Source organism: Mustelus asterias, chromosome 19 (assembly GCF_964213995.1).
Source record: "Mustelus asterias chromosome 19, sMusAst1.hap1.1, whole genome shotgun sequence".
Taxonomy (NCBI): domain Eukaryota; kingdom Metazoa; phylum Chordata; class Chondrichthyes; order Carcharhiniformes; family Triakidae; genus Mustelus; species Mustelus asterias.
The window spans coordinates 73,331,765-73,351,975 of record NC_135819.1 but is presented as its reverse complement, the minus strand read 5'-3'; the positions used below and the strand labels follow the sequence as shown (position 1 = coordinate 73,351,975).

Below are 20,211 nucleotides of genomic sequence, written 5' to 3'. Positions count from 1 at the left end.
AATTTCCAGCAGCCTTGCAGATTAAATCATCATTTCCATCACGTCACTATCTGTGTGTGGAGTTTGCATGTTCTGCCCGTGTCTGCGTGGGTTTCCTCCGGGTGCTCTGGTTTCCTCCCACAGTCCGAAGATGTGCAGGTAAGGTGAATTGGCCGTGCTAAATTATTCATTCGTGTCAATGGGATTAGCAGGGAAAATCAGGGTTATGGGAATAGGGCCTGGGTGGGATTGTGCTCAGTACAGACTCAATGGGCCGAAAGGCCTCCTTCTGTGCTGTCGGGATTCTATGATATGATCTTCTACATTGCACTAAATGTCTTGTCAGATGCCGTTTGGCGGGGTCAGGGAAGGGTGTAAAACAGATGATATGTATGTGGCATCAGGGAAAGACCAGGCTGACCATCCAGACTGCCTGCTCTCCCACACAAACACAAGACTAGTTGAAAAAGATAAATGAGGATGACCAGCACCTGCCTGCCTAACGGACTCTGGTTAAGTCACCGCCTGTAAGTGAGGAAAGGAGTAAAGAACACTTTTCACATTCTCACCAAACTCTCAGATCATGGATCATAGAAACCCTACAGTGCAGAAGGAGGCCATTCAGCCCATCGAGTCTGCACCGACAACAATCCCACCCAGGCCCTTTCCCCATAACCCCACATATTTGCCCCACTAATTCCTCCAACCTATTCATCCCAGGACACTAAAGGGCAACTTAGCATGGCCAATCAAGCTAACCCGCCCATCTTTGGACTGTGGGAGGAAACCGGAGCACCTGGGGGAAACCCACGCAGGCACGGGGAGAACGTGCAGACTCCGCACAGACAGTGACCCAAGCCGGGAATCGAACCCAGGTTCCTGGCGCTGTGAGGCAGCAGTGCTAACCACTGTGCAACCATGCCATTCGGCCCATCAAGTCTGCACCGACCACAATCCCAACCAGGTCCTATTCCCGTAACCCCATGCATTTACCCTAGATAGTCCCCCTGACACTAAGGGGCAATTTAGCATGGCCAATCCACGTAGCCCACACATCTTTAGAGGAAACCGGAGCACCCAGAGGAAACCCACGCAGACACATGTTTTGCCCGTCTTTCAAAGAGTATCTTAAAATAAATCACACCATCTTTTTCAAAGTAGGGTGCGTTTATTCTTTTATTGGGCGGTTCTCTATGTTTTCCCATGTTTTACATTGTCACGGTTGATTGTTATCAGTGAGGATGGACTTCAGAAAGGGATGCCAGAAATTCAATATGTATTAACTGATGCTTACTTTGCTGAAACGTGAATCAAAGCTGCTGATGGCTCCCATAAAGGACGTTGCACCCGTAAATCTTCCTTATCTTCTTATTGATTATTTCTCTTTTTCCTTCAGTAGAATTTATATCAGAATTTATAGCATTGTGTTCTTGTTATGTTGCGCATATTTATTCTGCTAAGGTAACCTGTCTCGTTAGGGGAAGCCTGAAGAGTCACGAATATTTTAACCCTCTTTTGAAAAGACTCACGATGGTCCCGCAGAGCTTGTCCCATTCCCCATCTCTATAAGCCTGGTCAGGCAACGCCATGTATTTGCCAAGATGTGGGCGGCACAGTGGTCAGCACTGCTGCTTCACAGCGCCAGGGACCTGGGTTCGATTCCTGGCTTCGGTCACTGTCTGTGCAGAGACTGCATGTTCTCCCGGTTTCCTCCAGGTCCTCGGGTTCCTCCCACAGTCTAAAAGACATGCTGGTTAGGTGCATTGGCAGTGCTAAATCCTCCCTCAGTGAACCCGAACATGTGCCGGAGTGTGGCGACTGGGGGATTTTCTCAGTAACTTCATTGCAGTGTTAGTGTAAGCTTACTTGTGATTAATAAATAAACTTTTACTTTATGTTTGTTCCTCTGGAATACAATTTTGGTCCCCTTCATTGAGGATGGGGGTAGTTGCATTGGAGGCGGTTCAGAGGAGATTGAGTAGATTGATTCCAGAGATGAGGGGTTTGACTTGAGAAGAGAGATTTGGCAGTTTAGGCCGATACTCCCTGGAGTTTAGAAGAATGAGGGGAGATCTAATTGAGGTGTGCAAGATGATAAGGGGGATTGACAAGTTGATGTGGAGAGGATGTTTCCTCTGGTAGGGCGGTCTAGAACAAGGGGCCATAGTTTTAGGATAAGGGATAGCAGATTTAAAACAGAGACGAGGAGAAATTTCTTCTCAAAGGGTTGTGAGTCTATGGAATTCACTACCCCAGAGTGCGGTGGATGATGGGACATTGAGTAAATTTAAGGCAGAGGTGGAGAGTTTTTTGGGTTTATAGTGAACGGGCAGGAAAGTGGAGTTGAGGCCAAGATGAGATCAGCCATGATTGTATTAAATGGCAGAGCAGACCCGAGGGGCTGAATTGCTGGCTCCTGCTCCCACATCTTATTCTTATAAATACCACTTGGATCACTTGGGGTTTGCAGCATACAAACAGCTCACTCAGCCCAATTGGTCTTTGCCAGTGTTTATTCTCTTCATCAGCCGTGTCCCATGAGTGAATAAAAAAACACAATGGTACCAAATGCAGGTCTCGAGCCAATACACAGCCTCGGCATCTGCACCAGAGCAAATTATCATGAAGCAGCCTACTAATTGGCCACCTCCACTCTCCTCGTCCAGTTAAAGACGATGGTGACATGGGAAGCCCAATGAGCGAACCCGGAGCAGTGGACCGCCGACAGCAAGGAGGCCTCAAATTGGAGGCACTCTTGTGTTATCTGCTGAGCAGTTTAAACATCAGGCCCAGAGTTGTAAGTGCCCATCAGTGCAGCAAGAGAACTCCTGCCCAGGAACGATTTGTGACTGTTTAAGCCTTGCAGTTCCGTCATTGAGTGTTTGGGAGGTGCCTCCAATGGCTCACCAATCTACTTGGAGATGTTGGACTTTAACCTGGTGTTGTTAAAACTCTTACTGTGTTCACCAATCTACCCCAGAGGGCTGCCTCCCAGTATCCGTCAGGCTCTCATTCAACACCTGGAAGGTTCCATTGGCGTGGGATATTGGACCTTGATATCAGATTTATTCGGAGCTGATGACTACTTGCCTCTATGGAACAGACTGCCCCTCCTAATACTTTTAACAAATTATTTCCTGGCCAACATTTGTTGCCCATTCCTAATTTCCCTTGAGCTAAGCGGCTTGCTGGGCCAATTCAAAGAGCAGTTACGATTCAGCCATGCTATTGTGGATCTGAAGTTGCATGTCGGCCAGACCAAGTAAGGATAACAGGTTTCCTTCCCTCGAGTGAACGAGATGGGTTCTTATAACAATTAGTGATAGTTGTCATGATCACCATCACTGAAAATAGCTTTCAATTCCAGGTTTATGAATTTGAATTTAAATTCCACCAGCTGCCATGGTGGGATTTGAACCGAGGACCCCAAAACATTAGCCTGGGCCTTTGGGTTACCAGCCCAGAAAGATTACCATGGCATCCATCTTCCCCTAAGACTTCTCTGTTGTTGAGCTCTGACTTTCAATGTTACAGTCTCTGTCCCACCCAGCCTGTCCACTTCAGATCACTCTACCAACCTTGCACCATTTCAGTCTCAATCCCAGTGCCTCTAACTGCCCCTTTCCTACATCCTAATGTTCTGCTGCTTCCCCACCTGCCTGCCTGGAGCTTGTTGACGCTGGCATTCTACATTCACCCAATTGGCAAGACAAGCAGGAGAGAAATAAAGCATGGGAGGAAAAGAATGAGAAAGGAAAGTTTTAAGTTTACATTTAGTAATTAGTGTCACAAGTAGACTTTCATTAACACTGCAATGAAGTTACTGTGAAAATGCCCTCGTCGCCACACTCCGGCGCCTGTTTGGGTACACTGAGGGCAAATTTATCATGACCAATGCACCTAACCAGCACATCTTTCGGACTGTGGGAGGAAACCAGAGCACCTGGAGGAAACCCATGCAGACACGGGGAGAACGTGCAAACTCCACACAGACAGTGACCCAAGCCGAGAATCGAACCCGGGCCCCTGGAGCTGTGAGGCAGCAGTGCTAACCACTGTGCCACCGTGAAAGGGAGAAAATTGAATGTAAAAATTGAGAGAAAAATGCAAGTGAAAGATAAGATTGTGAATGTAGTAACGGGCAGAAAGGGAAGGAGGGATAGAGAGAGCAAAATAGAGGAGTAATGAACGAGATAAACTTTCATTCCTTCTCTTGTAGAAGTTCTATACTAATTTTTGAACACTTCCCCCGACTAATCTTTTGAGATTGATTTGATAATATAGATCGAGAACCTTTCTTAATTTCTGATCAATCGCCTCTCAATGCTAGTGGAGAATGAGTTTCCTTTATGCACTTGAGTTTTGTATTCTGCTTGCACTCCCATTAGACATTAATTTGTAGGTGTTAAATGTTTTATGGGCATTGGCTTCATTAAAATGGACCATCACGATTTCCTGTCTCAAGAGGTCACCACTGGGTGTTGTTAACGAGATGCACAAGAGGGGCTCTGTATAACTCTTAAAGGCTACAGCCAAGATGATTTATTGAATCAAATGTAGGTTATTGACTGACCTGTGTTGAGCAATGTAATTGCGGCGTGATTTTTTTTTTGTTAAATTGCAGAGAGCTCAGTTCAATGGAGAAACATGAGAAGTTTTCTGCTTTGGGTACAATTCGTCGACTTGGCCTTGACTGAGACTCCACAATGATTCACTTCACCAAATATTTCTTCTTATCCTAGTCCCATTTTTTAAGAAAACCATTTTCTGTGTGTTTGAATAAAATACATTCCAGGAAAGATGATTGCTTCAAGGACAAGTCGTACAAAGAATGAGCAAATGTGGTTGTACTTTGCAATCAAGAAGATACACAATTTCTGGAGGTCTCTCCCACCCAAATGCTATCTTGTATTGCCCAATGCTGCCTGCCTTACCTCCACTGGGCTCAATCCCCAAAGCATCAATTCCAAAATGTTCCTCTTTGTTGCAAAGCTTCCCTTGTGGCCTGATGGACCTCCAGTCCACTGCATCTCTTCGAACCAAGCCCCTCCCCTCACAACAACATTTTGCCAAAGCCTTCAGCCAGGATATCAGGACTCTCTGAGACTTTCCCCCTTGGCACCTCTATCTTGCCCAGGTTGATGACGCTGGGTTGATCAGTCACAGGTTCCGAATTCAAGTTCCACCCCAGGACTCGTGCATATACATTAACCTTGACATTCCAGTGCAGCACTGAGGGAGCACCGCACTGTCAGAGGTGCTGTCTTTAGGATGAGATGTTAAACTGAGGCCCATCTCCTTGTTCAGGTGGCTGTAAAAGATCCCACGACATTGCTTCAAAGAGAGATCCTTAGGATCCTGGCCAATATTTATCACTTGATTGACGTCACGACAATCTGATTATCTGGCCACTATCACATTGCCGTTTGCAGGAGTTTGTTGTTTGCTCTGTTTGCGACATCACTTCAGAAGTACTTCATTGACTGTGAAGTGCTTTTATGGGTGGCACAGTGGTTAGCACTGGACCTCGGGTGACTGTCCGTGTGGCGTTTGCACGTTCTCCCCGTGTCTGCGTGGGTTTCCTCCAGGTGCTCCGATTTCCTCCCACACTCCAAAGGTGTGCAAATTAGGTGGATTGGCCATGTTAAATTGTCCCTTAATGTCCAAAGATGTGTAGGATATGTGGATTAGCCCTGTTAGATATGTGGGGTTAAAGGGATAGAGCAGGAGTGTGGACCTGGGTTAGATGCTCTGTCAGAGAATGATGCAGACTCGATGGGCCGAATGATCTCTTTCTGCACTGTAGGAATTCTATACTATTCTAAAGTTACTTATTAAATTGTTAACTGACTAGCATTTCTTGCATTTGTACAACATTCTTCTTTTTTAACAGAAACTCTAATGCAATTAAAATTAAAATGATGCATGAAATCATATTAAAACAGCACCGAACAGCTAGTGTGGCATCGCCAGTGTAGAATGGTGCTTCTAAGTGATTCACAGCAGGCTGAAATAAAGACAGCTTAAAAACAGAGTGATTAGGAATTAGTTTGGTGGCACTTGGGCCCCTGGTAACCCCCCAGGTCAAGTGTTTCAATCAGCACTACTTTCCATCATGGCGCAAGTCACTCGGGACAGTCTGTCACTGGGGAAACCTCTCAACGGATGCCACAGTGTGCCTTTCTGAGCAAGGCGATGCGCCATGTTTCCATTGCACGAAGGCAGCATTCCCTCGCCAGGCCGAAGAGACAACAAAAGAGCCTGTCCTCAGAGAGATGGGCCGTTGGGCCAGAAAGCGTCCTCCGTGCTTGTTTCAGAGCTGGAATGGTTTTGCAAGTCTGGCTAACGCGTGGCTGATCACCATCAAGTATTAACGTCCTGTTAATAACGCTTTACCTTCTACTTCTGACTTGTCTATAGACTGCTTGCCATTAACTTTATTCACTTGTGACAAAGTGACTAGTGTCTACCGTCTGTACTGTAATATTGATTTTCTGTTGTTTTTTTAAACCATAATTTATCGAGGTTGAGAGTTCAAACAGTTTCCTGCTCAGATTTACTGCTCATTATTTGTTGCAGTGAAGGAAATGGATATGAGCCATGGAATTGTTATAGGTCAGTATTGAATCTAATAGAAGTGTTATGTTTTGCAAAAAAAAGAGCTGCACTCAAGTGTTTAATATTCTTTATGAGTGTAATCTTGTTCTGATTCAGACACCCTGGGTGCAGCAGAGTTCATTGTATTAACAATAGAGCTGGAGAAATACATAAATTCAGACGCTGGATATCTGAATGTTCAAGTCTGTCAGAATCAGCACAAGGAGAAGGCTAAGTTTTCAATTGGCCACCCTGCTGTAAAATTGGCATTGTTCTTGTAAGAAGCCACCTGATTATCATTTCTATTCGAGCAGTGCAGAGGCAGAGGGGTTGGGGGTGAGGGGGGGTGAGGGGGGGGGGGGGGGGGGGGGAATCACAAGGGACAGGACAGAGGTGACCAAAGATGCCACAGATCGTTGGGTAAAGAGAAAGGAAATAGATAGAAGTGCCAAGTCAGAGGATGTTTTTATTCATTCGTGGGACATGGGCACAGCCTCAAAATAAAGGGGGGTCAGTTTAGGACAGAGTTGAGGAGGAACTTCTTCTCTCAGAGGGTGGTGAATCTCTGGAATTCTCTGCCCACTGAAGTGGTGGAGGCTACCTCGTTGAATATGTTGAAATCACAGATAGATGGATTTCTGATCGGTAAGGGAATTAGGGGTTATAGGGAGCAGGTGGGTAAGTGGAACTGATTCGCTTCAGATCAGCCATGATCTTATTGAATGGCGGGGCAGGCTCGAGGGGCTAGATGGCCTACTCCTGCTCCTATTTCTTATGTTCTTATGTGTCGCTGGCTGGCCAGCATTTATTGCCCATCCCTAGTTGTTGCCCGAGGACAGTTGAGAGTCAACCACATTGCTGTGGTTCTGGAGTCACGTGTAGCCCAGACCAGGTAAGGACGGTAGATTTCCTTCCCTAAAGGACATTAGTGAACCAGATGGATTTTTCCGACAACCGAAAATGGTTTCATGGTCATCAGTCGATTCTTAATTCCAGATTTTTTTTATTGAAGTCAAATTCCACCATCTGCCGTGGCGGGATTCGAACTTGGATCCCCCAGAACATTAACTGAGTTTCTGGATTAATAGTCGAGCGATGATGCCAATAGGCCATCGCCTCTCCTATGTGAGGCTGATGGAAAAGGCAAAGAGAGCATGGGGCAAGGCCAGAGGGAAATTGGCACGGCAAAGGATTTTGAAATGAATTTGTTGGGGGCTGGGAGTTGAAACCAAAGGATTTAAATATCAGGGAAGATATAAAACATGTGTCTGGTTCACGATCGTCTGTTTTCACACTCTTGCACAAAGTCAGGAGTCACCTAGACTTGGAGGCAACCAATAAATGGGGCAAAGCAAAGAGCGAAGCTGGTGCCTAGGAATAATTGGGCGGCACGGTGGCACAGTGGTTAGCACTGCTGCTTCACAGCTCCAGGGTCCCGGGTTCAATTCCCGGCTCGGGTCACTGCCTGTGTGGAGTTTGCACATTCTCCTCGTGTCTGCGTGGGTTTCCTCCGGGTGCTCCGGTTTCCTCCCACAGTCCAAAGATGTGCGGGTTAGGTTGATTGGCCAGGTTAAAAATTGCCCCTTAGAGTCCTGAGATGTGTAGGTTAGAGGGATTAGCGGGTTAATATGTGGGGCCTGGGTGGGATTGTGGTCGGTGCAGACTCGATGGGCCGAATGGCCTCCTTCTGCACTGTAGGGTTTCTATGATTTCTATGAATTCTACACAACCTCTGACAGATAATTGAGGAAATGTGCAGATAAGCACCTTATGATGATGGGGAATTGCTTGTAAAGTAGAAAAAGGCATTTATTTTTATTTGAACCACTGGCATTTCATGGTATTGTGATTTTAAATAATGGAGAGAGAATTGATGCTATTCTGTAGTGACGCTCAGCTGGGAATATTCAAAATTGTGTCTGTTTGGAGCGGTTATTTTACTTTTTTATTGTGTTGCCGAGAATAATTTGAGTTCTCTTTCTTTTCAGATGCATCATCCTATTCAGATGAAACCTGCTGATAGTGAAAAATCAAATGGTAAGCAAGGCATCTGCACTGACGAATGGGGGATGGGATTTTTGTGTATGTTTTGCTTTGGGCATTTTTGTCATGTTTTGCTGTCCCCTCAGTATGTTTTCCCTTCCCTCCCCCCCCCCCCCCCCCCCCCCGAGTGCACTGGGTGCAGTTCCATGGGTTTTACGTCAGATTGGAAGAAATATAAGCAGGAGTAGACCAGAGGTTGCCCTGAGCCTGCTCCATCTTCCCACCCGTTCCACATACCACTTGATTGGTGGCTTGGAGGGCGACACAATGGTTAGCACTGCTGCCTCACAGTGCAAGGGACTCGGGTTCAATTCTGGCCTTGAGTGACTGTGCAGAGTCTGCAAGTTCTCCCCGTGTCTGCATGGCTTTCCTCCGGCTGCTCTGGTTTCCTCCCACAGTAAGAAGTCTCACAACACCAGGTTAAAGTCCAACAGGTTTATTTGGCAGCACAAGCTTTCGGAGCACTGTCCCTTCATCATGTGAGTGAGAGTTGTGTTCACAAACAGGGCATATGTAGACACATTAGAAGATAATGGTTGGAATGCGAGTCTTAACAGGTAATCAAGTCTTAAAAGTACAGACAATATGAGTGGAGAGAGGGTTAAGCACAGGGTAAAGAGATGTGTATTGTCTCCAGCCAGGACAGTTAGTGAGATTTTGCAAGCCCAGGCAAGTCGTGGAGGGTTACAGATAGTGTGACATGAATACAAGATCCTGGTTGAGGCTGTCATCATGTGTGTGGAACTTAGCTATCAATTTCTGCTCAGCGATTCTGCGCTGTCGTGTGTCGTGAAAGCTGCCTTGGAGAACGCTTACCCGAAGATCAGAGGCTGAATGCCCGTGACCGCTGAAGTGTTCCCCAACAGGAAGAGAACACTCTTGCCTGGTGATTGTCGAGCGCTGTCCATTCATCCGTTGTTGTAGCATCTGCATGGTCTCCCCAATGTCCCATGCCTCGGGACATCCTTTCCTGCAGCGTATCAAGTGGACAACGTTGGCCGAGTTGCAAGAGTATGTACTGTGTACCTGGTGGATGGTGTTCTCACGTGAGATGATGGCATCCGTGTCGATGATCCGGTATGTCTTGCAGAGGTTGCTGTGGCAGGGTTGTGTGGTGTCATGGTCACTGTTCTCCTGAAGGCTGGGTATTTTGCTGCGGACAATGTTCTGTTTGAGGTTGTGCGGTTGTTTGAAGGCAAGAAGTGGGGGTGTGGGGATGGCCTTGGCGAAATGTTGTTCTTCATCGGCATTTCCACATCATTCCTCCCACAATCCAAAGATGTGCAGGTTCGGTGGATTGGCCATGCTAACCTGTTGCTCGGTGTCCCAGGATGTGCGGGTTAGGTGGATTTGTGAGGTAAATACATGGGGTTACAGGGATAGAGTCTGGGTAAGATGCTAAATCAGAGAGTCGGTGCAAACACAATGGGCTGAATGTCCTCCTTCTATACTGTAAGGATGGATTCTATGATGATTCTCTTGAGAGATCAAGAACCTTTCTATTCCAGCCACGAACATATTCAGTGACGGAGTCTCCACAACCCCATGCAGTAGAGGATTCCAAAGAAACTCAACCCTTTGTGCGAAGGAATTTCTCCACATCTCAGTCCTAAACAATCGGCCCCTTGTCCTGAGACCATGCTCCCGTGTTCTCGGTTCCTCCACTGGGGAAATTACCTCTCAATATCCACCCTGTCAAACCCCTTCAGAATCCTGTATGTGAAATTGCCATCCATCAATCGATGGTCATCAAAAACCCATCACAAGCCAGTCAGCTCAAGAGCAATTAAGGATGGACAATAAATGCTACACCCCATGAATGAACATCTTTTGCTGGACAGACTGGATGGAGGGAGGATGTTTTCCTTGGTTGGGGAATCTAGGCCACAGTCTCAGGATACGGGGTAGACCAGTTAGGACTGAGATGAGGAAATATTTCTTCACCCAAAGGGTAGTGAACCTGTGGAATTCGCTACCACAAAAAGCAGTGGAAGCCAAATCACCGAATGTATTCAAGGATGAGATTTTTTTGATTTTAATGGCATCAAGGGATGTGGAAAGAAAGCGGGAATATGGCAGTGAGATAGAGGGATCAGCCTTGATCATGTAGAATGGCAGAGCAAGTTCAAAGAGCCGAATAGCCTTTGCCTACTCCGAGCTTCTATGTTTAATTCCCTTCTCCTTTCTTTCCTGCACACCTCGTGTTCTTAGTATCCAGTCCTGCCTTTTTATTTGAGTCTCCGTTGTCACCAGAACATTATGGGTTGGACATGCCCCGGCCAGAAGTGTTTTCAGTAAGGAGTGGGAGGGGGGGGGCATGTAAAATAGGGTGGATGCCAACCCCGCCACCTACATGCCCACCCCATGCTCACCTCCATAATGCGGGTTGGGGGGGGGGGGGGGGGGAGAGAGAGAGCAGTGGACAGGCGCCAAAATCGGCAGCCCACCCACCAGATTTAAATAAACAATCAAAGGTCAATTGAGTTTCTTAGAGTTTATTTATTAGTGTCACAAGTAGGCTTACATTAACACTGCAGTGAAGTTACTGGGAAAATCCCCTAGTTACCACACTCCAACGCTTGTTCAGTTACACTGAGAGAGAATTTTTGATTTGGTTTGATTTGATTTATTATTGTCACATGTATTGGTATACAATGAAAAGTATTGTCTCTTGCGTGCTATACAGACAAAGCATACCGTTCATAGAGAAGGAAAGGAGAGAGTGCAGAATGTAGTGTTACAGTCATAGCTAGAGTGTAGAGAAAGATCAACTTAATGCAAGGTAGGTCCATTCAAAAGTCTGATGGCAGCAGGGAAGAAGCTGTTTGTGAGTTGATTGGTACGTGACCTCAGACTTTTATATCTTTTTCCCGATGGAAGAAGGTGGAAGAGAGAATGTCTGGGGTGCCTGCAGTCCTTAATTATGCTGGCTGCTTTTCCGAGGCAGCGGGAAGAGTAGACGGAGTCAATGGGTGGGAGGCTGGTTTGAGTGATGGACTGGGCTTCATTCATGAGCCTTTGTAGTTCCTTGCGGTCTTGGACAGGGCAGGAGCCATACCAAGCTGTGATACAACCCAGAAGGAATGCTTTCTATGGTCCATCTGTAAAAGTCATTGCAGACATGCCAAATTTCCTTAATCTTCTGAGAAAATAGAGGCATTGGTGGGCTTTTTTAACTGTAGTGTCGGCATTGGGGGACCAGGACAGGTTGTTGGTGATCTGGACACCTAAAGCCTGAAGCTCTCGATCCTTTCTACTTCGTCCCCATTGATGTAGACAGGGGCATGGGCTTCCTGAAATCGATGACTATCTCCTTTGTTTAGTTGACATTGAGGGAGGGATTATTTTCAATGCACCAGCTCACCAGATTCTCTATCTCATTCCTGTACTCTGTCTCATCATTGTTTGAGATCCAACCCACTATGGTGGTGTCATCAGCAAACTTGAAAATCAAGTTGGAGGTGAATTTGGCCGCACAGTCGTAGTGTATAAGGAGTATAGTAGGGGGATGAGAACACAGCCTTGTGGGGCACCAGTGTTGAGGACGATCGTGGAGGAGGTGTTGTTGCCTATCCTTACTGATTGTGGCCTGTGAGTTAGGAAGTTCAAGATCCAGTCGCAGAGGGAGGAGCCGAGCCCCAGACCACGGAGTTTGGAGATGAGTTTCATTGGCCATGCTTTCAACACCATTATTCCAATGTACCTAACCAACACGTCTTTCGGACTGTGGGAGGAATCCTGAGCACCCGGAGGAATCCCCGCAGACACGGGGAGAACGTGCAGACTCCGCACAGACAGTGACCCAAGTTGGGTATCGAACCCGGGTCCCTGGCGCTGAGAGGCAACAGTGCTGACCACTGTGCCACCATGCCGCCCTAGCTTGCGAACAAGTCAGTTGACTTCACTAATACACTGCCCACGCCATACTACAATTGGCATGGGAGTGGGCAGACCACGTTCTGAAAAAAGTGTTTTAAAGAAAGAGGAGGGTGTTATCTCTGGGGGTGCGTTTTGTGCATTGAGGTGCAGCCCACCTTAAAATAGTCCCACCTATTTCTTCCTACTCACTTGCTCTGTAAAATACACTAATCCCCCCACCCACCCACCCCTCCCTGGACTTGCCTTTCTCTGAGATCCACACACACACAGCCCCCCTCCCCACCCCCCACCCACACACACAGCACGTTATGTTCATTGGCTCCACACCAACTTTGCTTCCAATGGGGTGAGGGGATGGGGTGCAGTTATCCACCACCCCCCCCACACCCCACCCCTTTGCCCCATAATATACTGCTCCATATTACTATGTGGCTATTTGCAGCTCAACAACTTCATATCCCACTCTTTGTAAGTTTACATGAACCCTTCCTTGGTATTTTTTTCACCCTTTGACCTCAGCCAGAGGTGCCAAGCCTAACTGTAGTGTTGTGCTCCCCACCCACTAATTCAGAATCAGGATACAGGCTTAGCAAAAGGGCAGAACGTCAATGGACTGTGACCTGTGTGTATCCTAAACATGGGATGGAGTTGAGAAGGACTGGCCATTTTCATTTCAGGGAATAGTGATTTATAAGAGGCTGGATGACAGCCCCAGAAGCTGACAGTACAACTGGGTTCGAGACAATTAAATGAGTTTTTGGAGAGAGTGGGTATTGACGGATATGACATGGTTGATTTATGAGAAGGAGATGGTTTTCTAAGGTCTCATGGTCTTGCTGTTCCTAAAAATGCATCTGCATTTATTCCCCCATCAGTGGAGGTGTTCTCTTGATGTTGACGTGCGTGTGGTAGCATCGCACATTCTTTTACAGCTCTTGACATTGCTGTTGGGTCTGATGAATTAGTCAAGATGTAACACAATTCATCAAATGTCCAAGGTGGCACCCAGCCCGGACCCTAACATTGAGCATATAGAACATAGAAAAAACTACAGCACAAACAGGCCCTTCGGCCCACAAGTTGCGCCGGTCATGTCCCTACCTACCTAGGCCTATATATAGGCTTACCTATAACCCTCAATCCTATTAAGTCCCATGTACCCATCCAGAAGTCTCTTAAAAGACCCTATGGAGTTTGCCTCCATCACCATTGACGGCAGCCGATTCCACTCACCCACAACCCTCTGAGTGAAAAACCTACCCCTGACATCTCCTCTGTACCTACTCCCCAGCAGCTTAAACCTGTGTCCTCTCGTAGCAGCCATTTCAGCCCTGGGTAAAAGCCCCTGAGAATCCACCTGATCTATATCTCTCAACATCTTGTACACCTCTATCAGGTCACCTCTCATCCTTCGTCTCTCCAAGGAGAAAAGACCGAGCTCCTTCAACCTATCCTCATAAGGCATGCCACCCAATCCAGGCAACATCCTTGTAAATCTTCTCTGCACCCTTTCAATAATTTCTACATCCTTCCTGTAATGAGGCGACCAGAACTGAGCACAGTACTCCAAGTGAAGTCTGACGAGGGTCTTATAAAGCTGCATCATTATCTCCCGACTCCTAAACTCAATCCCTCGATTGATGAAGGCCAGCACACCATACGCCTTCTTAACCACCTCCTCTACCTGCGAGGCCGATTTAAGAGTCCTATGGACCCGGACCCCAAGGTCCTTCTGATCCTCTACACTGCTAAGAGTCTTACCCTTGATATTGTACTCCTTCATCCCATTTGACCTGCCAAAATGTACCACTACACATTTATCCGCATTGAAGTCCATCTGCCACTTCTCCGCCCAGTCTTGCATCCTATCTATGTCACGCTGCAGCTTCTGACATCCCTCCAAACTATCCACAACACCACCAACCTTTGTGTTGTCGGCAAACTTACCAACCCATCCCTCCACTTCCTCATCCAGGTCATTTATGAAAATGACAAACAGCAAGGGTCCCAGAACAGATCCCTGGGGCACTCCACTGGTGACTGACCTCCATTCAGAAAAAGACCCATCTACAACCACTCTCTGCCTTCTGCAGGCAAGCCAGTTCAAGGCACAATATGAATGCACAATGGTTTACTTGCATCCACATTCAGTCTTCTCGTACTGTTAAGGTACCTGACTCAGTATTTCGGAGCAGGCAGACCCAATCACAACCCAGCTGGAGATGCATGGACCCAGTGCATAAATCTGACCTGAATGTGATCTCAGTCGGCAAACTCACCCAGAAATGTGTACAACGGTGCATCCAAAACCTTCGATCACCCTTACTTCACGCTTAACTTGATGAGATGTGCAAGGATTTGTTTTCATGCCTTGGGTAATAGTGTGAAATTTATCTACAAATAGGTTTTAAAAGTTTATTTATTAGTGTCACTAGTAGGCTTACATTAACACTGCTAGGAAGTTACTGTGAAAATCCCCTAGTCGCCACACTCCGGCGCCTGTTCGGGTACACTGAGGGAGAATTTAGCACAGCCAATGCACCCTAACCAGCACGTCTTTCCAACTGCGGGAGGAAACCGGAGCACCCGGACGAAACCCACGCAGACACGGTGAGAACGAGCAAACTCCACACAGACAGTGACCCGAGCCGGGAATTGAACCCGGATCCCTGCCGCTGTGAGGCAGCAGTGCTGACCACCGTGCCACCGTGCTGCCCTCCCTCACTAGACTGAGCCTTGCGATGTATTTATAGAACTCTTCAACAGACGCAACCTTGTGATAATGAAGAAGGGCAGTAGAGTCTTAACTGAGTCTAATTGATTCCCGTGGAAAATAATTATGTTGTCTTGACTCGGTGCCCTTTGCATGGGGTTGATGAATCTTTCTATTTCACATTTGACTACTGGATTCAAAAGTTGTCTGTCACGGAAACCCGGAATTGCAAGTAGAACCGTGTGAGAGCAGAACCCTTGACTTTTGTGATTGAAGGATGTCCTCCTTTATCTTGAATCCTGTTCAGAATGAAGATTGCGATTTGAAACAATCCATTTTCAAATGTTTGATAATATTGCAGTTTCTAAAACAAATGACTCTGAGAAAAAAACAGTTTTCAAGTAATAGTAATTATAGATTAAGTTGTCATGAAAATTCATAATGAGTATGCTTGTGAATTTTCAGACTGTAATTAAATACCATATGTTGACATTAACAAACAGGAAGCTGGTTAATTAAATGAGACACTTTGGAGGCTCTTTCCACAATGACTGATTACTCATTGGAGTCGCACCAGCCTTTGTATCAAAGGGTTTTGGGGGAAGGAAACAATGTGGAAGGAGGTGATTGCCATTTTCATCATTCCACTGATTGCAAGCAATGCGGTCGGCATCCATCATTTCAGGTGTCGACAGAGAGGTTAAAACCCTTGCCAGTAACTTTGTAGTTGGCATGGATCATTCCCCATGACTCACTTGGCACGTGCACTCCTCAGTTTGCAACTGAGCCATGTAGATGAGGAGTGCCACAAGTTTCAATCCCTGCTCTATGCTAAACTGGCCGGTGTAACCAAAGCGATGATTTAGGGTATTCATTACGTTTATCAGCAGCCCTGGAATAAGGAGATGTAAAAATCTGGCCAGAAATCCTGCAAACTGCCTTGGCAATAGTAAGCTTGGATTTCAGAAGCCTGAGAATTGGAGAGTGAAGACTGAAAGAGATAGAGAAATCCACAGACTTGAGGCTTTGAGAAGCACTGAATGAAAGTAGACAACGGTTTGAGTGTTGACTCAACACAGCGAGTTGAGTGGCAGATCATCAATTCCCCGCTAACTGTCTTACTTACGCTGAAGGACTATCAGACACTGTTAATCCTGTTGATGGGATTGAGTTGGATGGCCAGCAGTCAATAGGATAAATCATTACATTTAGCGCTGCAGACTGCCTTTAAGATAATGTACATGTCCTGAGAATGTAATCCTGTGAATTCTCTGGCGTTGCCCAGGATTTGTGGCAAATAGTAATTCACCGTGTGGGATGCATGAAGCCCTTTGAGACACTTCAATTTCCAAGGCACTATATAAATGCAATCTTATTACTGTACAAAAGTGTAGCTTAGGAGCCTCTGAGACCACGTTTAGATTAATTTTAGAACTGTGTTTCATGTTGGGGAATGAGTTCTTGCTCCCTGATCACTTTGCTTTATTACAAAAGTATTGGTCCATAGCCGAGAGGGCTTTAACTCATTTATAGATTGAAAGGCATGGCAATGTCCTTCAATCTGCATGAAGACGGGAAACCTTTCAGCAACATTTTTGTATCACGCAGTTCCGAGTTATGGAACACTAGTCTTCCTAGAATATTCTTCTGTTTCATGTAATCAAATCCAGTTCCCCTTCTGAGCTTTTTTGCAGCCGTTTTCACTGGAGAGAGAATGGGATTGATAGCTATTGAAGTCAGAATGGATAAAGCAGTCATAACCGGCTTTAACAGGGGGTCCTTGTGCATGAGACGCAAAAGCCCAGTCTGCAGGTGCAACAGGTGATCAAGAAGGCAAATGGGATGTTGGCCTATATCGCAAGGGGGATAGAATATAAAAGCAGAGATGTCTTGCTGCATCTGTACAGGGCATTGGTGAGGCCGCAGCTGGAATACTGTGTGCAGTATTGGTCCCCTTATTTGCGGAAGGATATATTGGCCTTGGAGGGAGTGCAGAGAAGGTTCACCAGGTTGATACCAGAGTTGAGGGGTGTTGATTATGAGAAGAGACTGACCAGATTGGGTTTGTATTCATTGGAATTTAGAAGGCTGAGGGGGGATCTTATAGAGACCTATAAGATAAAGAAGGGGCTGGATAGGGTAGAGATGGAGAGATTCTTTCCACTTAGAAAGGAAACTAGAACTAGAGGGCACAGCCTCAAAATAAAGGGGGGTCAGTTTAGGATAGAGTTGAGGAGGAACTTCTTCTCTCAGAGGGTGGTGAATCTCTGGAATTCTCTGCCTACTGAAGTGGTGGAGGCTACTTTGTTGAATATGTTTAAATCACTGATAGATGGATTCCTGATCGGTAAGGGAAAAAACTACAAGGGTTGTGAATGGGGTTATAGGGATCAGGCGGGTAAGTGGAACTGATCCACTTCAGATCAGCCATGATCTTATTGAATGGCGGGGCAGGCTTGAGGGGCTAGATGGCCTACTCCTGCTCCTATTTCTTATGTTCTTATAACAGAGTACAGGAAAGAAATAGAGAATCTGGTGAACTAGTGCAGCGACAATAATCTCTCCCTCAATGTCAGTTAAACGAAGGAGATAGTCATCGACTTCAGGAAGCGCAGTGGAGGACAGGCCCCTGTCTACATTAACGGGGATGAAATGGAAACGGTTGAGAGCTTCAAGTTTCTAGGTGTCCAGATCACCAACAACCTGTCCTGGTCCCCCCATGCCGACACTATAGTTAAAAAAGCCCATCAACACCTCTACTTTCTCAGAAGACGAAGGAAATTTGGCATGTCCACTCCCACTCTCACCAACCTTTACAGATGCACCAGAGAAAGCATCCTTTCTGGTTGTATCACAGCTTGGTATGGCTCCTGCTCTGACCAAGACTGCAAAAAACTACAAGGGTTGTGAACGTAGCCCAGTCCATCACGCAAACCAGCCTCCCGTCCATTGACCCCATTTACACTTCCACTGCCTTGGAAAAGCAGCTAGCATCATCAAGGACCCCACGCACCCCGTACTCTCTCCCACCTTCCGTTGGAGAAAGGATACAAAGGCCTGAGGTCACGTACCAACCGACTCAAGAATAGCTTCTTCCCTGCTGCCATCAAATTTTTGAATGGCCCTCCTTATGTTAAACTGATCTTTCTCTACACCCTAGTTATGACTAACACTACATTCTGCACCGTTTCCTTTCCTTCTCCCCTATGTACTCTATGAACGGTATGCTTTGTATCACGCAAGAAACGATGCTTTTCGCTGTATCCCAATATATGTGACAATAAATCAAATCAAATCTTTGCATTGTCTCACCACCACTCCTTGGTTTACCTTATCTTTTCCTCTACTCCTTCAGATTCTTCCCTGGCTTCTGAATAATTAAACAGACCCTTTTCCCAACTTGTGCTGTGATGTTCTTGTGTGCAATAGATGCATTCGGGAAGTTTGCTGCAACCAATAAGCATGCAATTAATATCTGAAGCTTGAGATAGATGGCTTTATAAGTAAACATATGAAGCTATGAAATCAGAAGCAGATTTCAACTAATTAAAGCCATGGAATCCCTACAGTGCAGAAAGAGGCCATTTGGCCCATTGAGTCTGCACTGACTCTCCAAACAAGCGTCTTATCCAGGCCCAACCCGACCCCATCCCTGCAACTCCGCGCTTTTACCGGGGCCGATCTACCCAACCTGCACATCTTTGGGCACAAAGGGGTGACTTTAAGATGGGCAATCCACTCAACCTGCACATCTTTGGACTGTGGGAAGAAATTTAAATGCAAGGGAGAATATTTGAGATACAGTGTAATTTGGATAAATGTGAGATTTGGTAGTAAAAATGGGAATGCAGGTTACTATCTGACTGGCCATAAATTAGGAGAGGGGAACGTGCAACGAGACCTGGGTGTCCTTGTACACCAGTCACTGAAGGTAAGCGCGCAGGTGCAGCAGGCGGTAAAGAAAGCAAATGGTATGTTGGCCTTCACAGCGAGAGGATTCAAGTACAGGAGAAGGGATGTCTTGGAGAGGTCACCCCTGGAATATTGTGTGCAGTTTTGGTCTTATTATCTGAGGAAGGATGTTCTTGCTCTAGAGGGAGTGCAGAGAAGGTTTAGAAGAATGGTTTCTGGGGTGGTGGGACTGAAGTACGAGGAGAGATTGAGTCGGTTAGGATTGTGTTCGCTGCAGTTCAGAAGAATGAGGGGCGATCTTGTAGAAACCTATAAAACTCTAACAGGACTAGTCAAGGTAGATGCAGGAAGGATGTCCCCGATGGTGGGGGGTGTCCAGAACCAGGGGCCACAGCCTAAGGATACAGGGTAGAATGTTTAGGACAGAGAAGAGGAGAAATTTCTTTCACAGAGAGTGGTGGGCCTGTGGAATTTGCTACCACAGAAAATAATTGAGGCCAAAACATTGTATGATTTCAAGGAGCAGTTAGATATAGCATTTGAGGCCAAGGGGATCAAAGGATATGGGAGGGGGGGAATCAGTTAGATGATCAATCATGATCATAATGAGTGGCGGAGCAGGCTCGAAGGGCCGAATGGCCTCCTCCTGCCCTATTTTCCCTGTTTCTATGCATTTACTGTATACATTAGGGCACATTTATTTTTAACTAAATTAGCATTTTTTTGGATTACGAAAACAGCAAACATCCATCATTTTCAGATAAGTTTCAGGGTTTTTTTGTGTTCTCAAAGCTCACAGAAACTAAAATTCTCACTTTAAAAAAAAAAAATGTTGATTAGGTGATGACTCCATCAGTTCTGGAAATAGAATAACAAGCTGGAGGCTGGTGACAGTTTTCTCACTCCAGTTCTGTCCTTGACTGCACTGAATCTGACTGGAAATCTATTCCTTTTTTAAAAAAATATGCATGTTTTTTTTCTGTCGATGCAGCCAGATAGCTGTTTGTCAGTTGAACCCTGAGGTGGTGCCAATTTAGTCTTGCCTGTTTGAGACACTGACACAGATCCGTGGCGAGAAAGGCTTGGTT

General features: G+C 46.1%; 1 protein-coding gene across 49 annotated transcripts in view; it reads left to right on the top strand.

The window, feature by feature from the left end:
- The window catches only part of celf2 (cugbp, Elav-like family member 2), a 972,609-nt gene that overhangs the window by 873,945 nt on the left and 78,453 nt on the right, over positions 1-20,211 (top strand). For all 49 annotated transcript variants that reach the window (XM_078235904.1, XM_078235880.1, XM_078235902.1 and 46 more), the window contains one exon: positions 8,565-8,613. In XM_078235904.1, the coding sequence (XP_078092030.1) occupies positions 8,565-8,613 (49 nt within the window). The remainder of the gene's footprint in view (positions 1-8,564; positions 8,614-20,211) is intronic.